Source organism: Mus musculus, chromosome 7, assembly GCF_000001635.26.
Source record: "Mus musculus strain C57BL/6J chromosome 7, GRCm38.p6 C57BL/6J".
In the NCBI taxonomy this organism is placed as follows: domain Eukaryota; kingdom Metazoa; phylum Chordata; class Mammalia; order Rodentia; family Muridae; genus Mus; species Mus musculus.
The window spans coordinates 43,634,617-43,653,964 of record NC_000073.6 but is presented as its reverse complement, the minus strand read 5'-3'; the positions used below and the strand labels follow the sequence as shown (position 1 = coordinate 43,653,964).

General features: G+C 47.2%; 2 protein-coding genes across 14 annotated transcripts in view; one reads left to right on the top strand and one right to left on the bottom strand.

Annotated features, from left to right (window-relative positions):
- The window catches only part of Siglece (sialic acid binding Ig-like lectin E), a 23,163-nt gene extending 18,080 nt beyond the window's left edge, over positions 1–5,083 (top strand). For 4 of the 9 annotated variants that reach the window (XM_030243127.1, XM_006541321.4, XM_006541318.4 and 1 more), the window contains one exon: positions 2,276–5,083. In XM_030243127.1, coding sequence (XP_030098987.1) covers positions 2,276–2,479 — 204 coding nt within the window. In that variant the 3' untranslated portion in view covers positions 2,480–5,083. Of the gene's footprint in view, positions 1–432; positions 485–2,275 lie in introns of all 9 variants that reach the window. The other 5 variants (XM_030243126.1, XM_006541319.4, XM_030243129.1 and 2 more) reach the window with 4 other exon arrangements.
- Positions 4,670–19,348, bottom strand: Ceacam18 (carcinoembryonic antigen-related cell adhesion molecule 18). 5 transcript variants are annotated; one of them, XM_017312326.1, is made up of 7 exons: positions 19,150–19,295; positions 18,522–18,629; positions 16,855–17,208; positions 14,460–14,732; positions 11,875–12,150; positions 8,355–8,492; positions 5,052–5,489 (listed from the first exon to the last, which is right to left on the bottom strand). In XM_017312326.1, exons 1-7 carry the CDS (start codon positions 19,199–19,201, stop codon positions 5,452–5,454), a joined length of 1,239 nt encoding a protein of 412 aa, XP_017167815.1. In that variant the 5' UTR covers positions 19,202–19,295; the 3' UTR covers positions 5,052–5,451. The 5 variants fall into 5 exon arrangements, with proteins under 5 accessions (NP_082512.1, XP_017167815.1, XP_017167816.1 ...); NM_028236.1 differs by lacking the exon at positions 18,522–18,629 and having other exon boundaries at positions 4,670–5,489; positions 19,150–19,226; XM_017312327.1 differs by lacking the exon at positions 14,460–14,732.

Genomic DNA, 19,348 nt, shown 5'->3' with positions numbered 1-19,348 from the left:
GTTCTCTTCTTCTGCCATGTGGGTGTCAGGGATTGAATTCACATCATTAGGCTTGGCAGCAGGCATCTTTACCCCTGAGCCATCTTTACCCCTGAGCCATCTTTACCCCTGAACCATCTTGTCAGCCCAGCTTAGAAGCTTTTTTAGCTTTAACATCACCCAAAAGCAATACCCACTCTGTGGAAATCATACTTCCAAGTTTGAGTTTTGATTATTTCCTGGAACCAGTAGCATGCAATTCAATCCTCTCTGTGATTCTGAGCACCAGCCATGTATCACAGCCTCCACTCTGTGTCCCCAAGGCCATGGGGTGTGTGGCCCACGGTTTTTCTTTTCTTCTCTTTTCTTTTTCTCCTTCTTCTGTTTTAATGTTGCTATTCAATACTTCAGTATAAAACAAACATTGTGTTCAATGATTTTGCCCTATTGTAGGCTACCGCTAGTGTCCTGGGTGCATTTAAAGGTGGACAAGAAAGCTGAAGAGGTAGGTTAGAGGCTAAAAGTGCTCCCTGTTCCTGCAGGAGACTTCGGTTCAATTTCAGCACCCACATCAGGCAGCTCAATCTGCCTGTTACTCAAGCTCCATGGGACCCAACACTCTGTTTTGGCCTCCATGGGTACTCTGCCTTCACCTGTTCATATCCCCCCACACAGATACACACAGATACACATACATGAAAATAAAATAAGCTTTAAAACATTAAAGGTAGGCAGGGTTCAACTTGGCTACACCTTGGGTTACATGAATTAAAAGCACTGTCTTTTCTTTCTTGAGCCTAGTGTATGTGTATTTGGGTGCATGGTCATACAGTTTCTATCCAATCCTGTCTTTAGCTCAGTACCACCTGTGACATTCCTCCTGCTTACATATTTACAGGTTCTGGGTGTTCAGGGTGGGAGTGTCTTAAGGGGGCATTCATCAGATAAGATTTCTTTGACCAGCTGTTCCTTACCCTGCTCTGCAGTGTGGAAGCTCCTGGAAGCAGGCATCATGCCTGAATCAAGACACTGCACCTGCCACTCACCCTGTCTTGCCCGTATCATGAGTCATGATTAGACGTCTGTTGAATCATTTGTTTTGCGATGTGTCTTGCTGTATACTCCTGTCAGATCTAGTAACCTTGATATAGCCCAGACTGGCCTTGAGCTCCCAGGAATCCTCCTGCCACAGCTTCCCAAGTGCTGGGATTACAGAAACACCACGCTGAGCGCTCAACAGACACTATTATGACCACCTTCAAAAGGCTGGGGCCGAGGAGATTGCTCAGTGGGTAAAGTGCTTGCAAGCATGAGGAGTTGAGTTTGGATCACCAGGCACAGTGGTGCAGACCTACAACCATAGTGCCAGGGTAGGGGCAGAAACAACTGGACCTGGTCAAATGGTGAGCTCCAGGGTTAATGAGAGGCCCTGTCTTAAAAAATAAGGTGGAGCACCATAAAGGAAGACCCCGATATAGACGTTTTACCTCGGCATTCACGTGTATACACACACCTCACACTGATGTAACACACATATATCAAGAATAAAAGAAGCCATGGTCCTACGTCTGTCATACCCATTCCACCTTAGAATATCCAACAACTGCCTAAAAATCTCACACTTGTGTCCCTAGTACAATATAGGTATTGGGGGTCAGAAGGAATGGATTATGGTCTTAACTGGAATTTTGGTTTGGGTTTCTCTTTAGGGCTTGTTACAGTAGCCCAGATTGAACTGGAATTCCTATGTAGACCACACTTGTCTTGAACTTGTAGTGAGTCTCCTGTCTCTACCTCTGCCCCCTAAGTCTAGCATGGCAGCTGTGCACCAGCTTTCCCAGGGACTCTGGTTGAGTTGCTTATTTCCGTCTCGGCTTCACATCTATAAACTAGAGACAGAAGGACTATCTTGCTGGTGGAGCTAGGGAGACGGGGTGCTTGTTAAGTATTAAATGTTTTCAGAAAGTAGGAGTGAAGGTGATTCCTCTCCCCACCCCCCAAAAAAAATTGCACATGGGAGGCTGGAGAGAGGCTCGGGTTTAGAGAGTGTGTTGCTCCAGCAGAAGATCTGAGTTCAGTTCCCAGCACCTACATCGAGCTCCTCACAACCTCCTTTAACCTCAGCTCTAGGGAATCAAATGCCACCTTCTGGCATCCGTAGGCACTGCACCTTATGTGTATATACCCCTACACACATATATGCAATTTAAAATTTAAAATGTTTGCGGGTGAGTAGATGTGGGGTTCCAGGGGCCCCTGCTGTCTTCTCTGACTCTCTCCTTTCCTCTCTTTACAGAATCCCCTGGTTGAATCCCAGGCAGATGACAGCTCTGAGCCCCTGCCTTCCATACTTGAGGCGGCCCCCTCCTCCACAGAGGAAGAGATACATTATGCGACCCTCAGCTTTCACGAGATGAAGCCCATGAACCTGTGGGGGCAACAGGACACTACCACGGAGTACTCAGAGATAAAGTTTCCACAAAGGACCGCATGGCCATGACCGTGGCTGGAGAAAGCATGGTGGCCCCAGGAGGCTGGCTCTGGAGAAGGAAAGAGTCACCTAGGTTGACATGTGATACACAGGGCTTCAGAGCCATTCCTTCTGTGACACAGGCGTTCTGTGCTGCCCATGCCCCTGTGCTGCCCTGTCCACACAACTGCTATTGTGCCCTGGGAATCATAAGCTTGACCTTTTTACTCCTCTTCTCCCCTTCCCCTCCTTCCCCGCCCCCTCTTCTCCTCCTCCTCTCTCCCCTCTCCTCCCCTCTTCCTTTTGTTTTTTCCAAGACAGGGTTTCTCTGTGTAGCCTTGGCTGTCCTAGAACTTGCTCTGCAGACCAGACTGCCCTTGAACTCTTCTTTCCAAGTGCTGGGATTAAAGATGTGCACCACCACCCAGCACTTGACTTTATTGTAACTGTATGTGTGTGAATGTTTTGCCTGCACGCAGGCCTGTGCGCCACCTACATGCCTCCTGCCTGCAGTGGCCAGAAGAGGTCATCAGACAGTTTGAAATTGGAGTTACAGAGGGTTGTGAGAGGCCACATGGGTGCTAGGAACTGAACCCAGACATCTGTAAGAGTAGCCTGTGCTCGTAACTACTAAGCCATCTCTCCAGTAATAAGATTGACTGTTTTAGATCTAATTTTTACTTAAAAATTGGCATATATTATTTACACAGTGATAGACTTTGCTATATTTTCTTCCAAGTGTATCACATATTTTGGCCATGTTCATCCCCTTCTCCTGTTAGCATCCTATTAGTCGCTAGGCTCCTTTCTCTCCCCAAACAATCCCTTTATGGTTTCATGTTGTATGTATTAGCTACTTTTCTTGTCTTTGTTGATAGGATGCTGACAGAAACATGAAGGATAGGAAGGTTTATTCTTGCTCATGGTTTCAGTCTATCATGGCGAGGAAGGCAACATGGTGCTCAAGTGAGTACATGTAGTGGAGGCTCCAAATCTTGATGAATCAGGAAGCAGCAGGCTCAAACCAGAACTAGATGTAGGTATCATCTTCCAAGCCCAGTCCTAGACACCCACTTCTATAAGCTGTGCCTCATGTCTGAGAGATCGCAAGGCTTTAGAAAATACTGCGACCAGCTGGATACCAAATGTCCAAATATGTGGGCCTTTGGGGACAATGTACATTTAAACCCAAACTAGATGGATGATAGATAGATAGATAGATAGATAGATAGATAGATAGATAGATAGATAGATAGCAGAAAGAAAAGGGTTAGTAGATGATATATAGATAGATGATAGAAAATAGAGACATAGAGATGACAGATAATGATGGAAAGGTAGATAGATGATAGAAGATAGATGCTATATAAAAGGTAAATGGTAGATACAAGATAGATGATAGAAAAAAAGATGACAGACAGACAGACAATTTGGCAGAGATGCTGCTCCACTCTGCTTTGCTATTGGTGATGCACCACTGAACGTAGCTCAGAGAAAGTGCAGATAGCAGTGCTGGATACTGAGGGGCTGCCAAACGTGCCTTAACTCGGTTTCTTTTTCCTGGTTTTTAAAAACAGTGCATATACTTTGTGAGAGAAAAGCACTTGAGAGCAAAACATAAAGAAGATTCTAACGTAAGAGGAAATACTGATAATACTTAACATTTTTGCAAATGTTCACTTGCATGTGAACATAAAACTGGACTGAATCTGTATTTGTGCCTATCATTGTTGATTAATCTATACTTTTTTATTTGGGTTTTTTTTTTGAGACAGTGTGGTGGTTTGAATGAAAATGTCACTCATAGGAAGTGGCATTATTAGAGGTATACACTTGTTGGAGGAAGTCTGTCACTGAGGGAGGGTTATGAGGTTTCTGCAGCTCAGCCAGGCCCAGTGTCACCCTCTCTCCCTGCTCCATGCCTATCCAGATGCAGAACTCTCAGCTTTTCTCCAGCACCATATCTGCCTGTCTACCACCATGCTTCCTGCCATGATGGTAATGGACTAATCCTCTGAACTGTAAGCCAGCCCCGATTAAAATAAGAGTTGCCATGGTCACAGTGTCTTTTCACAGGAATAGAATACTAACTAAAACAGACAGGGTCACAAGTACCCCAGGCTGTCCTAGAACGTGCTATGTAGCTTAAGATGACCTTGAACTCCCGAACCTCCTGCTTCCAGCTTCCAAAGCCTGGGATCATGGGCATATACAACATACTTTCTTATATATTCATATATATTTTCAAGTGTGTGTGTGTGTGTGTGTGTGTGTGTGTGTGTGTGAATGCAGTTCATGCTGAGTTCAGATGAGAGCATCAGATAACCTGTAGTTGGAGTTACAGGTGATTGTGAGCTGCCCAACATGGGTGCTGGGAGCCCAACTTGGGATCTTTGCAAAGGCAGTATATACTCTTCCTCCAGCCCCTGATCTGTTCTTTCTGTTTCTGACCCCATCTCTGTGCCTCTGTGGCCCTATCAGATGTAGCTTTGTGTATTCATCTATAATTAGAAGGCAACTACCTTCCTCATTGAGAAGCCTTTCTACCAGTGTGCTTCTTAAACCTGTGTGTAGGACCCATTTAAGCAACTGACACCAGTTGTCTGAACTTAAAATGGCTTCATTTCTCTGTCATTGGTATCTGCGCATCTTTGAAGAATCTTTCAAGATCCCCTAGTGTCAGAGTAAGGATGTGGAGCTGGAAACTGGGGGGATGGGGGGCGGTGCCTAGAATTAGATCCTGGAGCTCTTACACGATCTGCCCCAGCTTGGCCAGCTCTGATTAGCAGATGGTATTAATGGCCAGGCTCCCTGTGATGTCACCCCTTGTCCAGGTCCCACAGGGAGTCTTCCAATTTATCCAGAAGCCCAGATTTCTTCAGCTCACTAAACCTGGGATGGTTCCCTTCCTGGAATGTTCCAGAGACACCTGGTGCTGGTGCAGTTCAGCCGGTCCCCACAGGAGACTCATTCTCCTTTGTCTCTCTCCATCATCTCCTTGCCTAGTTGGTCTGCCATGGACACTTATGACAAGTTTTTCCTGTGGGACGAAATGAGAGAAGTCACATCTTGTGTTCATAAAATCCTGGGAAAGAAATTATTGTAGATTTGGTTTAACGCTTATATTAACTGGGTTCCTCAAATTACTCGAGACACTGAGTCCCTGCCCCCAGTTGGTTCTGATTGGTAAATAAAGTTGCTGGCAGCCAATAGCTGGGCAGGGAGACATAGGCAGGACTTTAGGATTCTCAGACAAAGGAACCAAGGTAGAGGAAGGAAGAGGATCGCCATGCAGAGAAAGGAATAAGATCCAGGCTTGAGAGCATCAGAAGAGAGAGCATACTAGTCATATAAGAGCCAGGAAAGAGCACCCCAGGGCCTCCCCATTGGGTCTAGGGTAACAAAGATAGAACATAGATTTTAGTAAGTAATAACTCAGGAATATCGGAAGGGAGGTGTTAACAACATGAAAGTTTGGGAGTGGCACAGCCATTGAGCTGTTTAAGACATATTAAAATAGAAGGCTACATGTGTGTCTTTCATTTGAGAATCCAGAACACTGAGGTGGCAGCAAGAAACTCATGGTGCCATGGCCATGGGGCGATTTTGAGTAGCACTAACCACCTAATGCAACAAGAAATAAATAAAGTGATCCAAATCTTCCCTCTACACACTTGCCGGTGGAAGAGATGAACCTGGGGCTTAACCTCGGTGCCTAGCGTTCCTAATATTTCCACCCATGCTTTTTAATATTAATTTATTTTAATGTCAGGAAAAAAAATAATTAGCAAAACCCATCTGTTCTAGCTTCAGTTCTATTGCTGTGATAAAACACCCAGACCAAAGTAGGGACAGAGAGGGTTTGTTTCAGTTAACAATTCCAGATAACAGTCCATCACCGAAGGAAAGCACGGCAGGAACCTGGAGGCAGCTCTGCTTGCTATTCCACACAGTGTAACAGTCAACCCGGAACTCACTCACAACCACGGAAGTGCAGCAGAAATCATGGCGGAGGCTGCCTGCTGGTTCCACAGACTGGCTTATACCCAGCCACTTTCAAGTATTGTCACCACATCAATGTCACCGTCACCACCAGCATCATTAGTAGTGCCATCTTTATCACCTTAGTCTGCTGTATTGGATCTATAATGTTCCCTATAAGACTACACGTTAAAGGTTTAGTCCCTCATGGACTCAGAGTTGGGAAATCCTTAAGACATAAGGACTAGTTAAGTAAGATATGAAGTGGGTTTGGCCTAAAAGCTGCTTGTATTATGTAATTTTGGTCCCCAAAACTGCCTACATGAGTGTCTACACGTAAGACACTGAGGGGACCCTGCTCCCAGTTGGTTCTGATTGGTAAATAAAGAGTCTGGCAGCCAATGGCTAGGCAGGGCAGACAGGGGCGGGACTTTTAGGATTCCCAGGCTCGAGAGTGAGAGGAAGAAGGAAAAATGAGAGCTGCCATGCTGGAACTGTGGGCAGGAGAGGAGAGATGCCATGCCTGAGAAGATGGCAGGAGAGAGAGGTATGGCGGCCATGTGAAGGAGCCGAGAGGGTGCGGCCAGAGTGCGGCCCAGCTGGGCAGCCCTCTGGGTCCACAGCAGCAAACATAGAACACAGAATGTATCAAGTAGTAACTCGGGATTATCGCGGGAGGCAGATTAACCACATGGAGGTTAGGAAGTGGCCCAGCTATTGTGCTGTGTAAGGCATAGCAAAATATAAAGGCTGCATGTGTCTTTCATTCGGGAACGTAAACAATTGGGGCGGGTAGCAGGACCCACTGCCGGGACGGTTTATTAATTATTTATTTCTACAAAGATAGGTTATTGAAAGGGATACCATTGAAGGGAGGACTGGACTCCCAGCTTCTTCCCTTCTCTTTGCTTTCTGCTCATTACAAGGTGAGAAGCCAGAATGCATTGCTTTGGCACAGGTCCAGTAGCAATGGGGGCAACTATGAACTGAAAGTTCTGAAACTGTGATCCAAGATTTATCTTAATTTTTGTAAGTAAGTTGACTCAGGTATTTTGTTACAGTAGCAGACTGATACCATCACCACCGTCATCACTATCACCATCACCACCATCCACCACCATGATTACACCATCATCTCATGATGTATCCCCCTAGCTATCCTGGAGCTCACTATGTAGGCTAGGATGGCCTAGAACCCACCGAGACCCACCTGCCCACTACTTCCCAAGTGCTGGGACAAAAGGTGTATGCCAGCACATCCAGACCCACCTTCTTTTTTAGGAGTCTCTCACTTACTGTTTCAGCTAGCCTGGTGGTTGACCAGTAAGCCCCTGGAATATGCCTGCCATCCTCTGGTGCTGGGATTACAGGCACACACTGCCATGGATGGTTTTTACATGGGTGTTGGGGATATAAATTTAAGTCTTCATTCTTCAATAGGAAGAATTTTACCATTGTGCCATTTCTCTGGCTCCATCACCATTACTTCTGAATTTCATGCCAGGGCAGTTTTGGTCCCCCTAACCTAACCTGGGTATATTTTTAGCTATCTAATCCAGAATAGTGGTGGATTTTACTACTGGCATTTAGTGGTCAGGTGCCAAGGGTGGTGCTCACCATCTTACCACGCCCAGGATAGTCTTACTCTCCCATATGGAACAACTAGCTCTCTTAAGTATGGTCAGTGCTGAAGTTGAAGTGCTGTACTCTTTGGAGACCATGACTAATCCACCCTTCAGCACCCAGCATGTGTCGCTAGCTCCTTCATCATGAGCTCTCTCTTCCACTAGCTTCTGGTCCTGGGGAATCTATCTGTCTGCCTCATAAGAACCGTGGTGTCCAGTTCTGGACAGTCTCGCCATCTCTCCATGTCTCCTGGATCATGAGGCCAAGCCCTGACCCCATGATGTAGAACAATGGTCACCTCTGGAGCAGGATTGGAACAGGCTGTAGACCAGGACTCGACACACAAAGGCACCTCCCAGGGATGTCAATAGGATGAGAAATATCACCAAGGGTCCTGGGATGTAGAGCTCTCTGTTCACAGTAGGCAGTGGTGGCCCTGGATGGAGAGGACAACACCACAATCAGGACATTCATTAAACTCATTTCTTCACTCACTGTCATAGCCAGAATCTCTATTGCTGTGATAAAACACCATGACCAAAGCAACTTGGAGAGGAAAGGACTTATTTTATCTTACAGGGAAGGGAAGTCAGGACATCATGAAGGGAAGTCAGGACAGGAACTCAAGCAGAAATCTGGAGGTAGGAACTAAAGCACCGGCCATGAGGATCAAGGCTTGCTGTCTGATTTGCTCAGCTTGCTTTCTTATAACGGCCAGGACCACCTATTGCCCAGGGGTACCACTACCCACAGTGGACTGGGCCTTCCCACACAAGTCATTAATTAGGAAAATGTCCCACATATTTGTCTACAGGCCAATTTTATGAAGGCACTTTTCTCAGGTATGTTGGCTTTCTTCCCAGATACTTCTAGGCTTATGTAAATTGACAAAAAAAAAAAAAAAAACCAACCAGCACACTTGGCCACCTGTGGGTTCTTCAAGATTTGTCAGTACCCACTGTGTACAAAGTACTATTCAGTACCAGGGATTCATCAATGATCAAAATGAATTCCTTGGGGCTGGTGAGATCGGTCAGGGAGTAAAGTGCTCACCAAGCAAGCCATGTAAAGGTGGAAGGGGAGAACCGACTCCACAAAGTTGGTCTTCACCCTCTATAGATGCACCACTCCGTAGATATGCATCATGTACACACACAATAAAAATAAAATAAAGACAACCCCTTGCTCTTCTGGAATAACTTCCAGGGGGAGGACATGATGCCTGATATTGAGAACTTGACTGACAATGAGGGACATTGCTGGACAGGTCTAGTAGGGGATTTCCAGAGAGGTTTAGCTGAAGAGGGAAGATCCATCCCATGGGCCGTGGTACCAGACTAAATAAAAAAGTGAGCCCAGCACCAACACTCAGCTTTCTGCACCCTGACCAGCTGCCTCACACTCCCAGTGCCATGACTCTGCTGACACAATGAGCTGTGCCGTTGGGAGTTGTAAGGGGTGCAGTGCTGGTTACACAGGGTCATTAACTTGCTGAAGATGATCGCAGAGCACCAGCAGCATGCCAGACACTGCAGTAAGGGACAAGCAGCGAGCTAATGGCTGGACAGCCTTGCCTTCCTAAAGCTCAGTCTTGCGGAGTAGAAAACGATGAATGGGGGAGCCTCAGAAGCATGCTCTGCTGAATCAGCCTTCAGTCTTCTCCGGGGTGTGCAGCAGGCTGGCCGCCTTTCATGCAGTCTTCTACAGTGTTCTGATTCTCACAGCAATCTACTGCAGAGGCATTGTCCTAGCTCTGCATATGGGAAAACGGAGTCTGGAAATGGTGACATTCTTGCTCCTGGTTCACATTAGTTACAGAGCTAGAAATGGAATCTGGGATCCTTTGATTCTAGAACAGTGTGTGTGTGTGTGTGTGTGTGTGTGTGTGTGTGATGTGTGCACATACATGTGTTTGGTCATGCATATGAAGGTCAGAAGTTAATCTCAAGTGTCATTCTGAAGGTGTTCCCTAATGTGAGTTTTAAAAAAGTTACATCCAGTTACTTGCCTGCGTGTGGATATCAGAGGACAATTTGAGGGAGCCATCCCTCTTCTTGTATTATTGGAGGTCTCTGGGATTGAACTCAGTTTGCCAGGTTTGGAGGCAAGTACTTCCATTTGCTGATCCATCTTAATAGTTCACCTTGCTATTTTGTTGTTTGAGACAGAATCTCACTGTATAGCCCTGCCTGGTCAAGAATTCTCTATATAGATCAGCTGTCCTCAGACCCAGAGATCTGCCTGCTTCCTCTTCCTGACCTCATTTCAGTTTTCAAGATAAGCTTTCGCACTGGCCTGGGACTCTCAAAGTGGGCAGGTTGGGTGGCCTACAAGCCCCAGGGATCCTCCTGTCTCTGCCACCCGAGGTGCGATCACAGCGCACCACCATAGCTGACATTATTTTCACCTGGGCTCTGCATACGGATCTCCGGTCCTCACGCAAGCTTGCGTAGCAATCACGTGACTGCACCAAGCCCTCAGCTCGAGTCTGCACGGCTTAGTACCCTTGCCTTGGCTCGCTCCCTGTTCCTGTCACCTTCTCTCTTTGTGGAAAATGACAGAGCTGCTGGGGAGAAACTGGGGCTTTCCTCGTCTGCAAATCTGCCCCAAGTTCCTTGTTTTGAAACCAGAAGAAATATGTATTTCCGCAGTGTCTGAACTGCTCTCTCCTCTGGAAGAGATACAGCACACTGTGGATGCACTGAGAGCAAAGACTGTGGCGTCAGAGCCCCTCGGAAAGGATTTCTCCACTTTCCCATATGCTATGGAGCCTTGGGTCAGGTACTCAACAACCCGGGGCTATGTGTCTTTACCTGTGAGACAGATGTGGATGGTATTGAACCACTCATTGTGCCAGGAGACCAGGATAGTCACACAGGCCAGGACTGTGGCTAGCACATAGGAAATAAATGCTGGCCAGTCTTGTGTCTGGTGGACGTTGCTCTGACTCCAGGACAGGGGACTATGCATGATTGACAGACGGGCAGCTTTGGTCAGATACTTAGAGGATAAGGAGGGAGGGAGGGCTTCACTGAAGGGCTCTAGCAGGCAGGCCTGAGCATGGCAAACAGGGCTCTGGCAGGCCTTGCCCTTCCCCATTTTTTCTGCCCAGTTAAATTGTTAGGTAACATTACTAAAGCTAGCTCTCAAGGTCTATTCCCTTATTTGGCCACTTCCTCTTCCTGAGGCTGACTGCCAAGGTCCAGCTATCAAAGTTTTGAAGTCCAGCAATCAAAAGCCCTTTTTTGGCTCACATAATTAACATGCCCAATCAAAACAAACCAACTCGCTGGGCAGTGGTGGCGCACGCCTTTAATCCCAGCACTTGGGAGGCAGAGGCAGGTGGATTTCTGAGTTCGAGGCCAGCCTGGTCTACAGAGTGAGTTCCAGGACAGCCAGGGCTATACAGAGAAACCCTATCTCAAAAAACACAAAAAAACCCTCATCCTAACACTGGACTTCCCCATTTTCCTCTATAAACTCTCATTTGCTTAAGGGCCACATCTGTTTCCCCTCTATCCAGAGGCAGTCCTTTGTCCTTTGGAGCAAATACCCCTTTTCTTTCTCTCCCTTGTTCCTTTTCCCTTCTCTCCCATCCTTTGTCTCTGGTCTTTGTGTCTTATTCCCCTTCCCTTTGTCTTTCTGAGGCAAAAACACCTCCTTTGTGCTGAGAAGTTGGTTCTTGGTGTGTCCTATGCCGATGCCGGTCCCTTCATGTCACCAGAGGCTGTGAGTGGGGTGTAGCAGCAGAGGGGCCTCCTGTCTAGACAAAAAGCACATGGGAAGCAAAGTTTGGAGAGCATGGTGGTTGCACTCACGAGGTGGCTGGATGGTGACATCTCTGTAGAAGGTCAGCTGGGTCTCCGGATTCTCCACAACACACCGGTAACTGCCCATCTGCTCCCAGGAGAGACTGGGGAGGGTCATGTTATTCTCTGGGATGCTTAGGAAGGAGCCGTTATGGATCCAGTGGTACCTGGGCTCCGGCTTGGAGAAACAGTTACATTCCAGCTGCACACTGGAACCAATATCAGCAGTCAGCACACCAGCAAAGAAATAGGGCTGGGTCCACAGTGACACATAGTCTGGACCATCTGCAGAGACAGTGAAGGAGAAGACCACAACTGTATTTCTGATCTCTTGGGATGGCATCTTGTCCAGAAGACACATGGTGTCCCTCTATGTGCAATGAGCCCACCCCAGGTGACAACTGAAACAATAAAGGTAGCTTCCATTTTGGGTTCTTGTGTACTAAACCTTGGTTGTCCTACACACTATATATAGTAAACGGCATAAAGCAAAGCAGAAAAGCTCATCACACCAACTGTGTTACAGGAAGCAAGCTAGGCTATGAATGTGTAATCCACAAAACTCATTGTTATGAGATATAAAGCAGGGATGGTGGGAATAAGGGAGTACCTGGGGTAGGAGTGGGGGTGCTGCCAAGGTGTCTCCCTGAGAAATCATGCCATGTGACTGATCTGGTATAAGGGAGGTTTATTGTGGACAGGGAGCAGGGGGTGGGGCGGGGGGCCTGGTGAAGGGGTAGGGGCAAACAGAGCCAAGAGGGCAGAGAAAGCGGGGATAGAGAAAGAAAGAGAGGCTGGCCAAGAATTCATGGGAACAGAGAGAGAAAGCATGAGAGGGAGGGAAGGTGGAAAGAGACAGATAGAGAAGGGAAGGGAAGGGAAGGGAAGGGAAGGGAAGGGAAGGGAAGGGAAGGGAAGGGAAAAGACGAAACGAGACAAGATGAGACGAGGAATCTAGGATAGCCAGCAGTCCTCTTTATATGCTAGGTCACTGTTGCTAAGTCCTTGGGAGGAGCCTAGTGGGATTGTCTGTTAACCGACACTCATGTCATTTGGTTCATAAATGTTTCATCTTACAGATGCAAATCTCAGAGGAGAGGAAGCAGGTTCAAGTGCCCTGTTCACACAACAGCAGCTATTAGTTGGGGCTTAGCTACAGTCCAGGGGGCCTCAGTCTTGGTTCCAGCCTGAAACCCATAAATGGCAGCACAGAGGTCAGGGGTTGTCTACCCTCCTGGGAATTAGTTTTCTTCAGATGGCGCCACAGAATTCATCTTAAGAAACAGGAGGACCACTGCACAGTTTCTAACTAAAATGTAAAAATGATTTGCAACGTCTGACTGTGACTTTCAGCTGAGATTAAGTGTCAAAGGCAGTACCTTTCTTACGGAGGAAGAGATGGCTCAGCAGCTCAGAGTGCTTGCTGTTCATGCAGGGCTTGGTTCCCAGAACTCCACCCACATCAAGCAGTTCGGAACTGCCTGTAATTCCACCCTCTTTGGCCTCTGTTGGCACTCACACATACATGGCATAGACTCACACAGATATACACACATACACATAAATAAAAGCAAATGAGAAAGGCAAACTTGTGATCTGAAATGAAAATAAGAATAAAAGATCGATTGTGCTGTGTGTGTGTGTGTGTGTGTGTGTGTGTGTGTGTGTGTGTTGGATTCATACATGTGTGGTGCATGAAAGTGTGGGCATATTTATGATTTATACGTGCAGGTCAGAGGTTAATATCACAGGCATTCCTCAATCACTCTCAAGACATCTTTATTTCCTTTTTTTTGTTTGTTTGTTTTTTGTTTTTGTTTTTGTTTTTTGAGACAGGGTTTCTCTGTGTATCCTTGGCTGTCCTGGAACTCACTCTGTAGACCAGACTGGCCTCAAACTCAGAAATCTGCCTGCCTCTGCCTCCCAAGTGCTGGGACTAAAGGCGTGCGCCACCACTGCCCGGCAACATCTTTATTTCTTTACTGAAAAATTTGTTTTCACACGATACATTCTGACTATGATTTCTTCTTTCAATTCCCCTCAGCTCCTCCCCACCTCCTTACACACCCAACTCCATGTTTTCTTCTTTTTCTCTATTAAAAAAGAGACAAAGCAGACAAATAAACGAATCAGATAAAGTATCTTTCTGACTTAGAATTCATCTATTCTGGCCAGGCTGGCTGGCCAGTGAGCCTCGGCAATCTGTCTCTACCCTACTAGTCTTGGGATTATAGGCACATACCACCACATGCAGCATCTATGCAAATGTCAGAGATCCCAGTTCAGGTCCTTGTTTGAGGACAGCCATTCCCAGCCCCACTTGCCTCTTCTAACAAAACAAACAAGTAAACAAAACAAACAAATAACCAGGTCTCAATAAACTCATCCTGGCCTTTTCTAACCTAAGAATAAGGACTATGTCCCTCTCCTAAAGTCCAGCATCCCGTGGGGAGGGCAGTCATGAACCCACAGAGCTAAATACTCAGAGCTGGGATATTAACCACACCTAGCTGGCTGCAGGCTGGCTCAGCCATTTTCCTGGATACACACAGACGTCTACCATTGGCTTCCTTCCCTCTATCATATGCACTTACAGGCCACAGTCAATTGAATCAGCTCACTTTTCTGGAGTATTTCTGGCACATCTTCTATGGCACACTGAAGAGTGTGGTCATAACGACTGACTCTGTGGATGATCAGAGTCTTGCCATCCGGGGAAATCGTCATGCGGTTACTGCCTGAGGTTGGTACAAAATTCACATACCAACTGATGTTCGAGGAGTTGGTAAGACATTTGGCAACCACAGAATCCATGCCCTCCACCAGGGCACTGGTATTGGCTGAGATGCCTGGATTGCTTCTCAACTCTAGGTGAAGCAGAAAAAAACAAGTCAGGTATAGTGTCAGCTTCTTCAAGCTTTGAGGCATGTTGAAGAGATGTGGAGAACCCTAAGATAAGGCAAAAGAGAAGCCCTAGCACTGAGAGGGGCAGAGGAGGGAGGGGTGGGAAGCAGGCTGCATAGTCCTGAGCAAGGCCTGAGCCATTCTGTACAACTTCAATAACAGCAGGTTCCTGGTCCTGAATAGGTGGTCTAATGGTTGTTTTCCACTCTGCATGTCTATGTGTATTGTCTATAGAATATGTGTTTATGGGTGAGAGTGCTAACACATGCCACACATGCTGAGTGCAAAGGACAACTGTGAGGATCAGCCCTCGCCTTCCACCTTGCTTGAGGTAGGGCCACTTGTCACCTCTGTGTAGCCCGGATTAGCTGAGGGTTGTGGTGGTAACCTTCCATGTGTCCAGTAGGAGTTCTGAAATTACAGATGTATCCACCATCCCCAGCATCCAAACTAGGATCTTCAAGCTTTCTTGACAAGTGCTTTTCTTACTGAGCCATCTCTCCAACCTTGCCCCCCACCCCCAGTAATTGTAAAGCCTAGGACCCTCATCCGAGGAGCTGGGACAGGTGGCTTTGGAACTACTCATAATAATTAGATCTGCTATCTGAGTTTCACTCCATTTACCAAACTCTATCCAAACACACAGAACACACACATGGTAGATATTGACCCTTTCTGCAGATGGAAGAACTTGGGAACATAGTTCCACACTGAGGAAAGATAAGGCTCAGGGCCACAGAGTATAGACGAAGAAACACAGTGTATAGACTCAGAAATAAGCAGAGGGCTTCCGGTCCTCAGAAAACTACATTCTCCCCTTGGTCCTAGGGCACCAATGGGAGCTCTCTGCAGTGGTCAGATCCCCAAGGCAGCCAGCCATGTTACTACCTCCAGGCCTGGAGTGACCATCACTATCATGAACGAGATTGCTATAACGAACTACAAAATACTTGGCCCTATAGTTATGGCCAAAAATAAAACAACACAGTGATAGCCAAGTCTGTGATCATATAGGCAGCAAGAAATAACCGCCTCTGCAAGCCAGGAGAGGGCGGGAGCGGGTTCTTCCTGAGGTAAGTCTCCATAGGAGAACACAGTCTTTACTAGCACCCGTGAGATTTGAGGGGCTTGACCAGGAAAATGACCAGACTTCTGGCCCACAGAAGTCATGTGATAACAAGCTAGTGCATGCCTGTGGTTCTAGCACTCAGGAAGCAGAGACAAGAGAATTGAAAGTTCTAGGCCAACTTGGACAACATAGTGAGTCCCAGCTATGGATATAGGTCAGTGGCACAGCCCCTGCCTAGAATCCCCAGTGAGTGGCTAGGGTGTAGCTCATGGTAGAGTGCTTGCCCAGCATACAGAACACTCTGGGCTCCATCCTCAGTACTACAAAAATAAATACAGTTAATCACTTCATTACTGGTTGTTTGGTTGGTTGGTTGTTTGGTTGGTTGGTTGGTTGGTTGGTTTGTGAGGCAGGGTTTCTCTGGCTGTCCTGGAACTCGATCTCTTAGAGAGATGCACCTATCTTTGCCTCCCAAGTGCTGGGATTAAAGGCATGTGCCACTACTGCTCAGCTGGAGTTTTTGTTTTTTGTTTTTTGTGTGTGTGTGTGTGTGTTTTTTTAAGCCTCTAAACATCAGTTCTCAACCTGTGTGAGTCATGGCCCCTCTGGGTGGTCACATATCAAATATCCTACATATCAGATATTTACATTATAATTCATAACTACAGCAAAGTTACAGTTATAAATTAGCAATGCAATGGCTGGGAGTCATCACAACATGAGGAACTGTACAAAAGGGTCACAGCATTAGGAAGGTTGAGAAACACTGCTCTAAAGTATGGCTGTTACACAACAGTGGAAAATAAATACTCTCTTCCACAAGTGAACTGAGTTCCTGGATGTACAGAGTGGCCCATCTCTGCAGGAAAAGCCAGCGAGCCACCTTCATGGCTGCCAGGGTCACTTTCAGGCAACAAAGACACTGGATGGCATGCTCTCCAAGGAATCTCCCTCTCAGAGTGCTTAGGACAAGCTTCTCTTTTTTGTTGGGGGAATTGGTTGCCATGCCAACTCACTTACGATCTGGAGCCAGCCAGTTGCTCTTTGGGTCTCGTTGCTAGTGTCCACTTCAACAGTATAGTAGCCTGTGTCATTTACCGCCGACATCCTCACCACCAGGCTACCTGCACGGGTCACATTCTCACGTCCACTGTACGAGGGTCCAGGGTGTCGGGTATTGGGAGGTTTATAGCTGAAAATCATGTTTTCTGTACTGTTGTCCTTGCCCCGATACCAGCTGTACTCCAGGACATCTTCTGGGACATTTTCTAAGGTCAGGATGGTCCGGTACTTCTCCACTCCTAAGAGTGAGTCTGGGCTGATGAAGATCTGACCAGAAGCCTGGCAGATCCCACAGGTCAGCAAACTGGCTGAGGAAACCAAAGAGGAGAGAGTGTGGGGGTGGGGAGGGTAAGGGAGATGAGGAAAGTGGGGGATGAGATGCAGGTAATGACTTTCACAGTTCTATAATTGTCAGAATTTGAGTCTTCAATGTCTCCCGTAGGCTCAAATTTTGAACACTTGGTCTTCTGCTAGTGGCACTATTTTGGGAGGCTGTGGCCTTTTGCAGACAAGGTCTTAGTGGTGGAAGCAGGCCACTAAACGGAAGCCTGCAGAGCTCATACCTAGCCTCTGGCTCCTACCCTGCTCTGTGTTCCTGTTATGTGCTATGTTGTGAACAGCCTCCACCCTACCTTGATGCTGCCACGAGCTGAACTGTTTCATCATGCCTCACTCCCACCCCAATCCACTAGAATGAACCATGAGCCAGCAAATCCTCCCTCTCCAGTTCCTGTCCAAAGTAACTCATACTGTAAATGAAGAAGTCCCAGTACAGCTGGCTCTAGAGCTGGCTTAGTGGTTAAGAGCACTCACTGCTCTGGCAGAGGACCTGGCTTTGGCCCCCAGCACCAGAGTGGGTGGCTTACAACAATTGTAACTCCAGCCCCGGGGTCTTTGGTGCCCTTTTCTGGCCCCCACAGGTACATGCATACATGTGGTGAACACAGATACACTCAAGCACACACATACATATACCTAGAATAAAATACATTGAGTTTCCAGTTGAGGACTGATTTCCCCCCAGTCCCAAGTCCTTGTCTTATCCACTCTCTTCTTATCTTCTCAGCCCCACCCACTTCCCTTTGCTACTGGCCTCCCCAATCCATCCTTCACACAATAGACATGTGCATCTCAATAAAACACAAGATGTGACCTTGCTTTCCTCAGTTCCGTAACCTTCTGTGTATGCTGGTCCCCATCTCCATACACAGATCTCTGCTCCACTCTCCCCATTTGCAGTCTACCTGAGAACTCATTTCTCCTTCATCCTTAGCTCTGATGTCTCCTGACCAGCCTGGGCCAGGTGTCTCTTCTGGGCTTCCTAGCATCGTAGGATCCCCTTACCCTAGCCTTGACTACTTAGACATTTAGTTTGAGGGCAGACCTGTGAGGTCCAGGCAGGCAGGGCTTGGCTGTGCCAGTTAACACTGGGTATATAGCTTTCATGACTATCTGGGGAATAAATGCAGGGAAGCCCCTCTCAGACTGTCTGGCACAGTCTGCAGATATGAATTCATTGAAGTGGATGTGGATAGGGTAGGACTTGCCACCACCTTAGACACAAACTGGTATCCCCTACTCTGTAATGCCTGAGGTTTGACTATGGGGGAGGTAAAGGTACCTGAGATCCCACTCCATACTGCAGGGCGAACACTGACATATTCAAGACCAGTATCTGTGCCTCCTAGCACATCACAGTAGCTGTGAGTATCAGGGAGCATAAAGAGTCCTGAAGAAGAAGGGGATTAGAAAGAGACCCAGGCTGGACAGGAAGAGAATCCAGATAGCTAGGGGAAGCCTAAGGAACACAAAGTGGTTGCAGGGAGGTAGGGGTCCAAGTTTACCACTTTACATGGCAGGTAGATGTGTGTGTGTGTGTGTGTGTGTGTGTGTGTGTGTGTGTGTGTGTGTGTGTGTGTGTTCTTGCTGTGGTTGTATGTATGCATATGTCTGAGTCTGTGTGTCTCATCTGTCTCTGTTTCTGTGTGTGTGTGTTCTTGCTGTGGTTGTGTGTATTATATGCATATGTCTGAGTCTGTGTGTCTCATCTGTCTATGTCTCTATGGGTGTGAGATATACCCTAGATGTATGTGCTCATGAGAGTCCTGGTGAGGGACCTGGCTCCAACCCTCTTCCTGCTGCTTCCATCATAAAGCTTCTGAGTTATGCCTCAACAGATCTGTTTCCTGCTCCTTCCGAGCTTCTCCCCTCCCCCCTAGGCTCAGAAAGCAGATTTTCTCCCCTCTTACCCACAAGGGTGAGCCACCTCCAGGGGCTAAAGCTAGGCCTAGAAAAGTCCATGGACTTCTTGGGTCCTCCAGAGCTCGGCAGGTTCTGCAATGTCCCTGCCCTGCCCTCCCCTCTTCGTGTGGCTCCTCCTAGAAAGGACTCTGCCCGGCAGTGAGGGCAGACCTACGGCTGCACGTCTTATCTTTATAGCTCTATGTC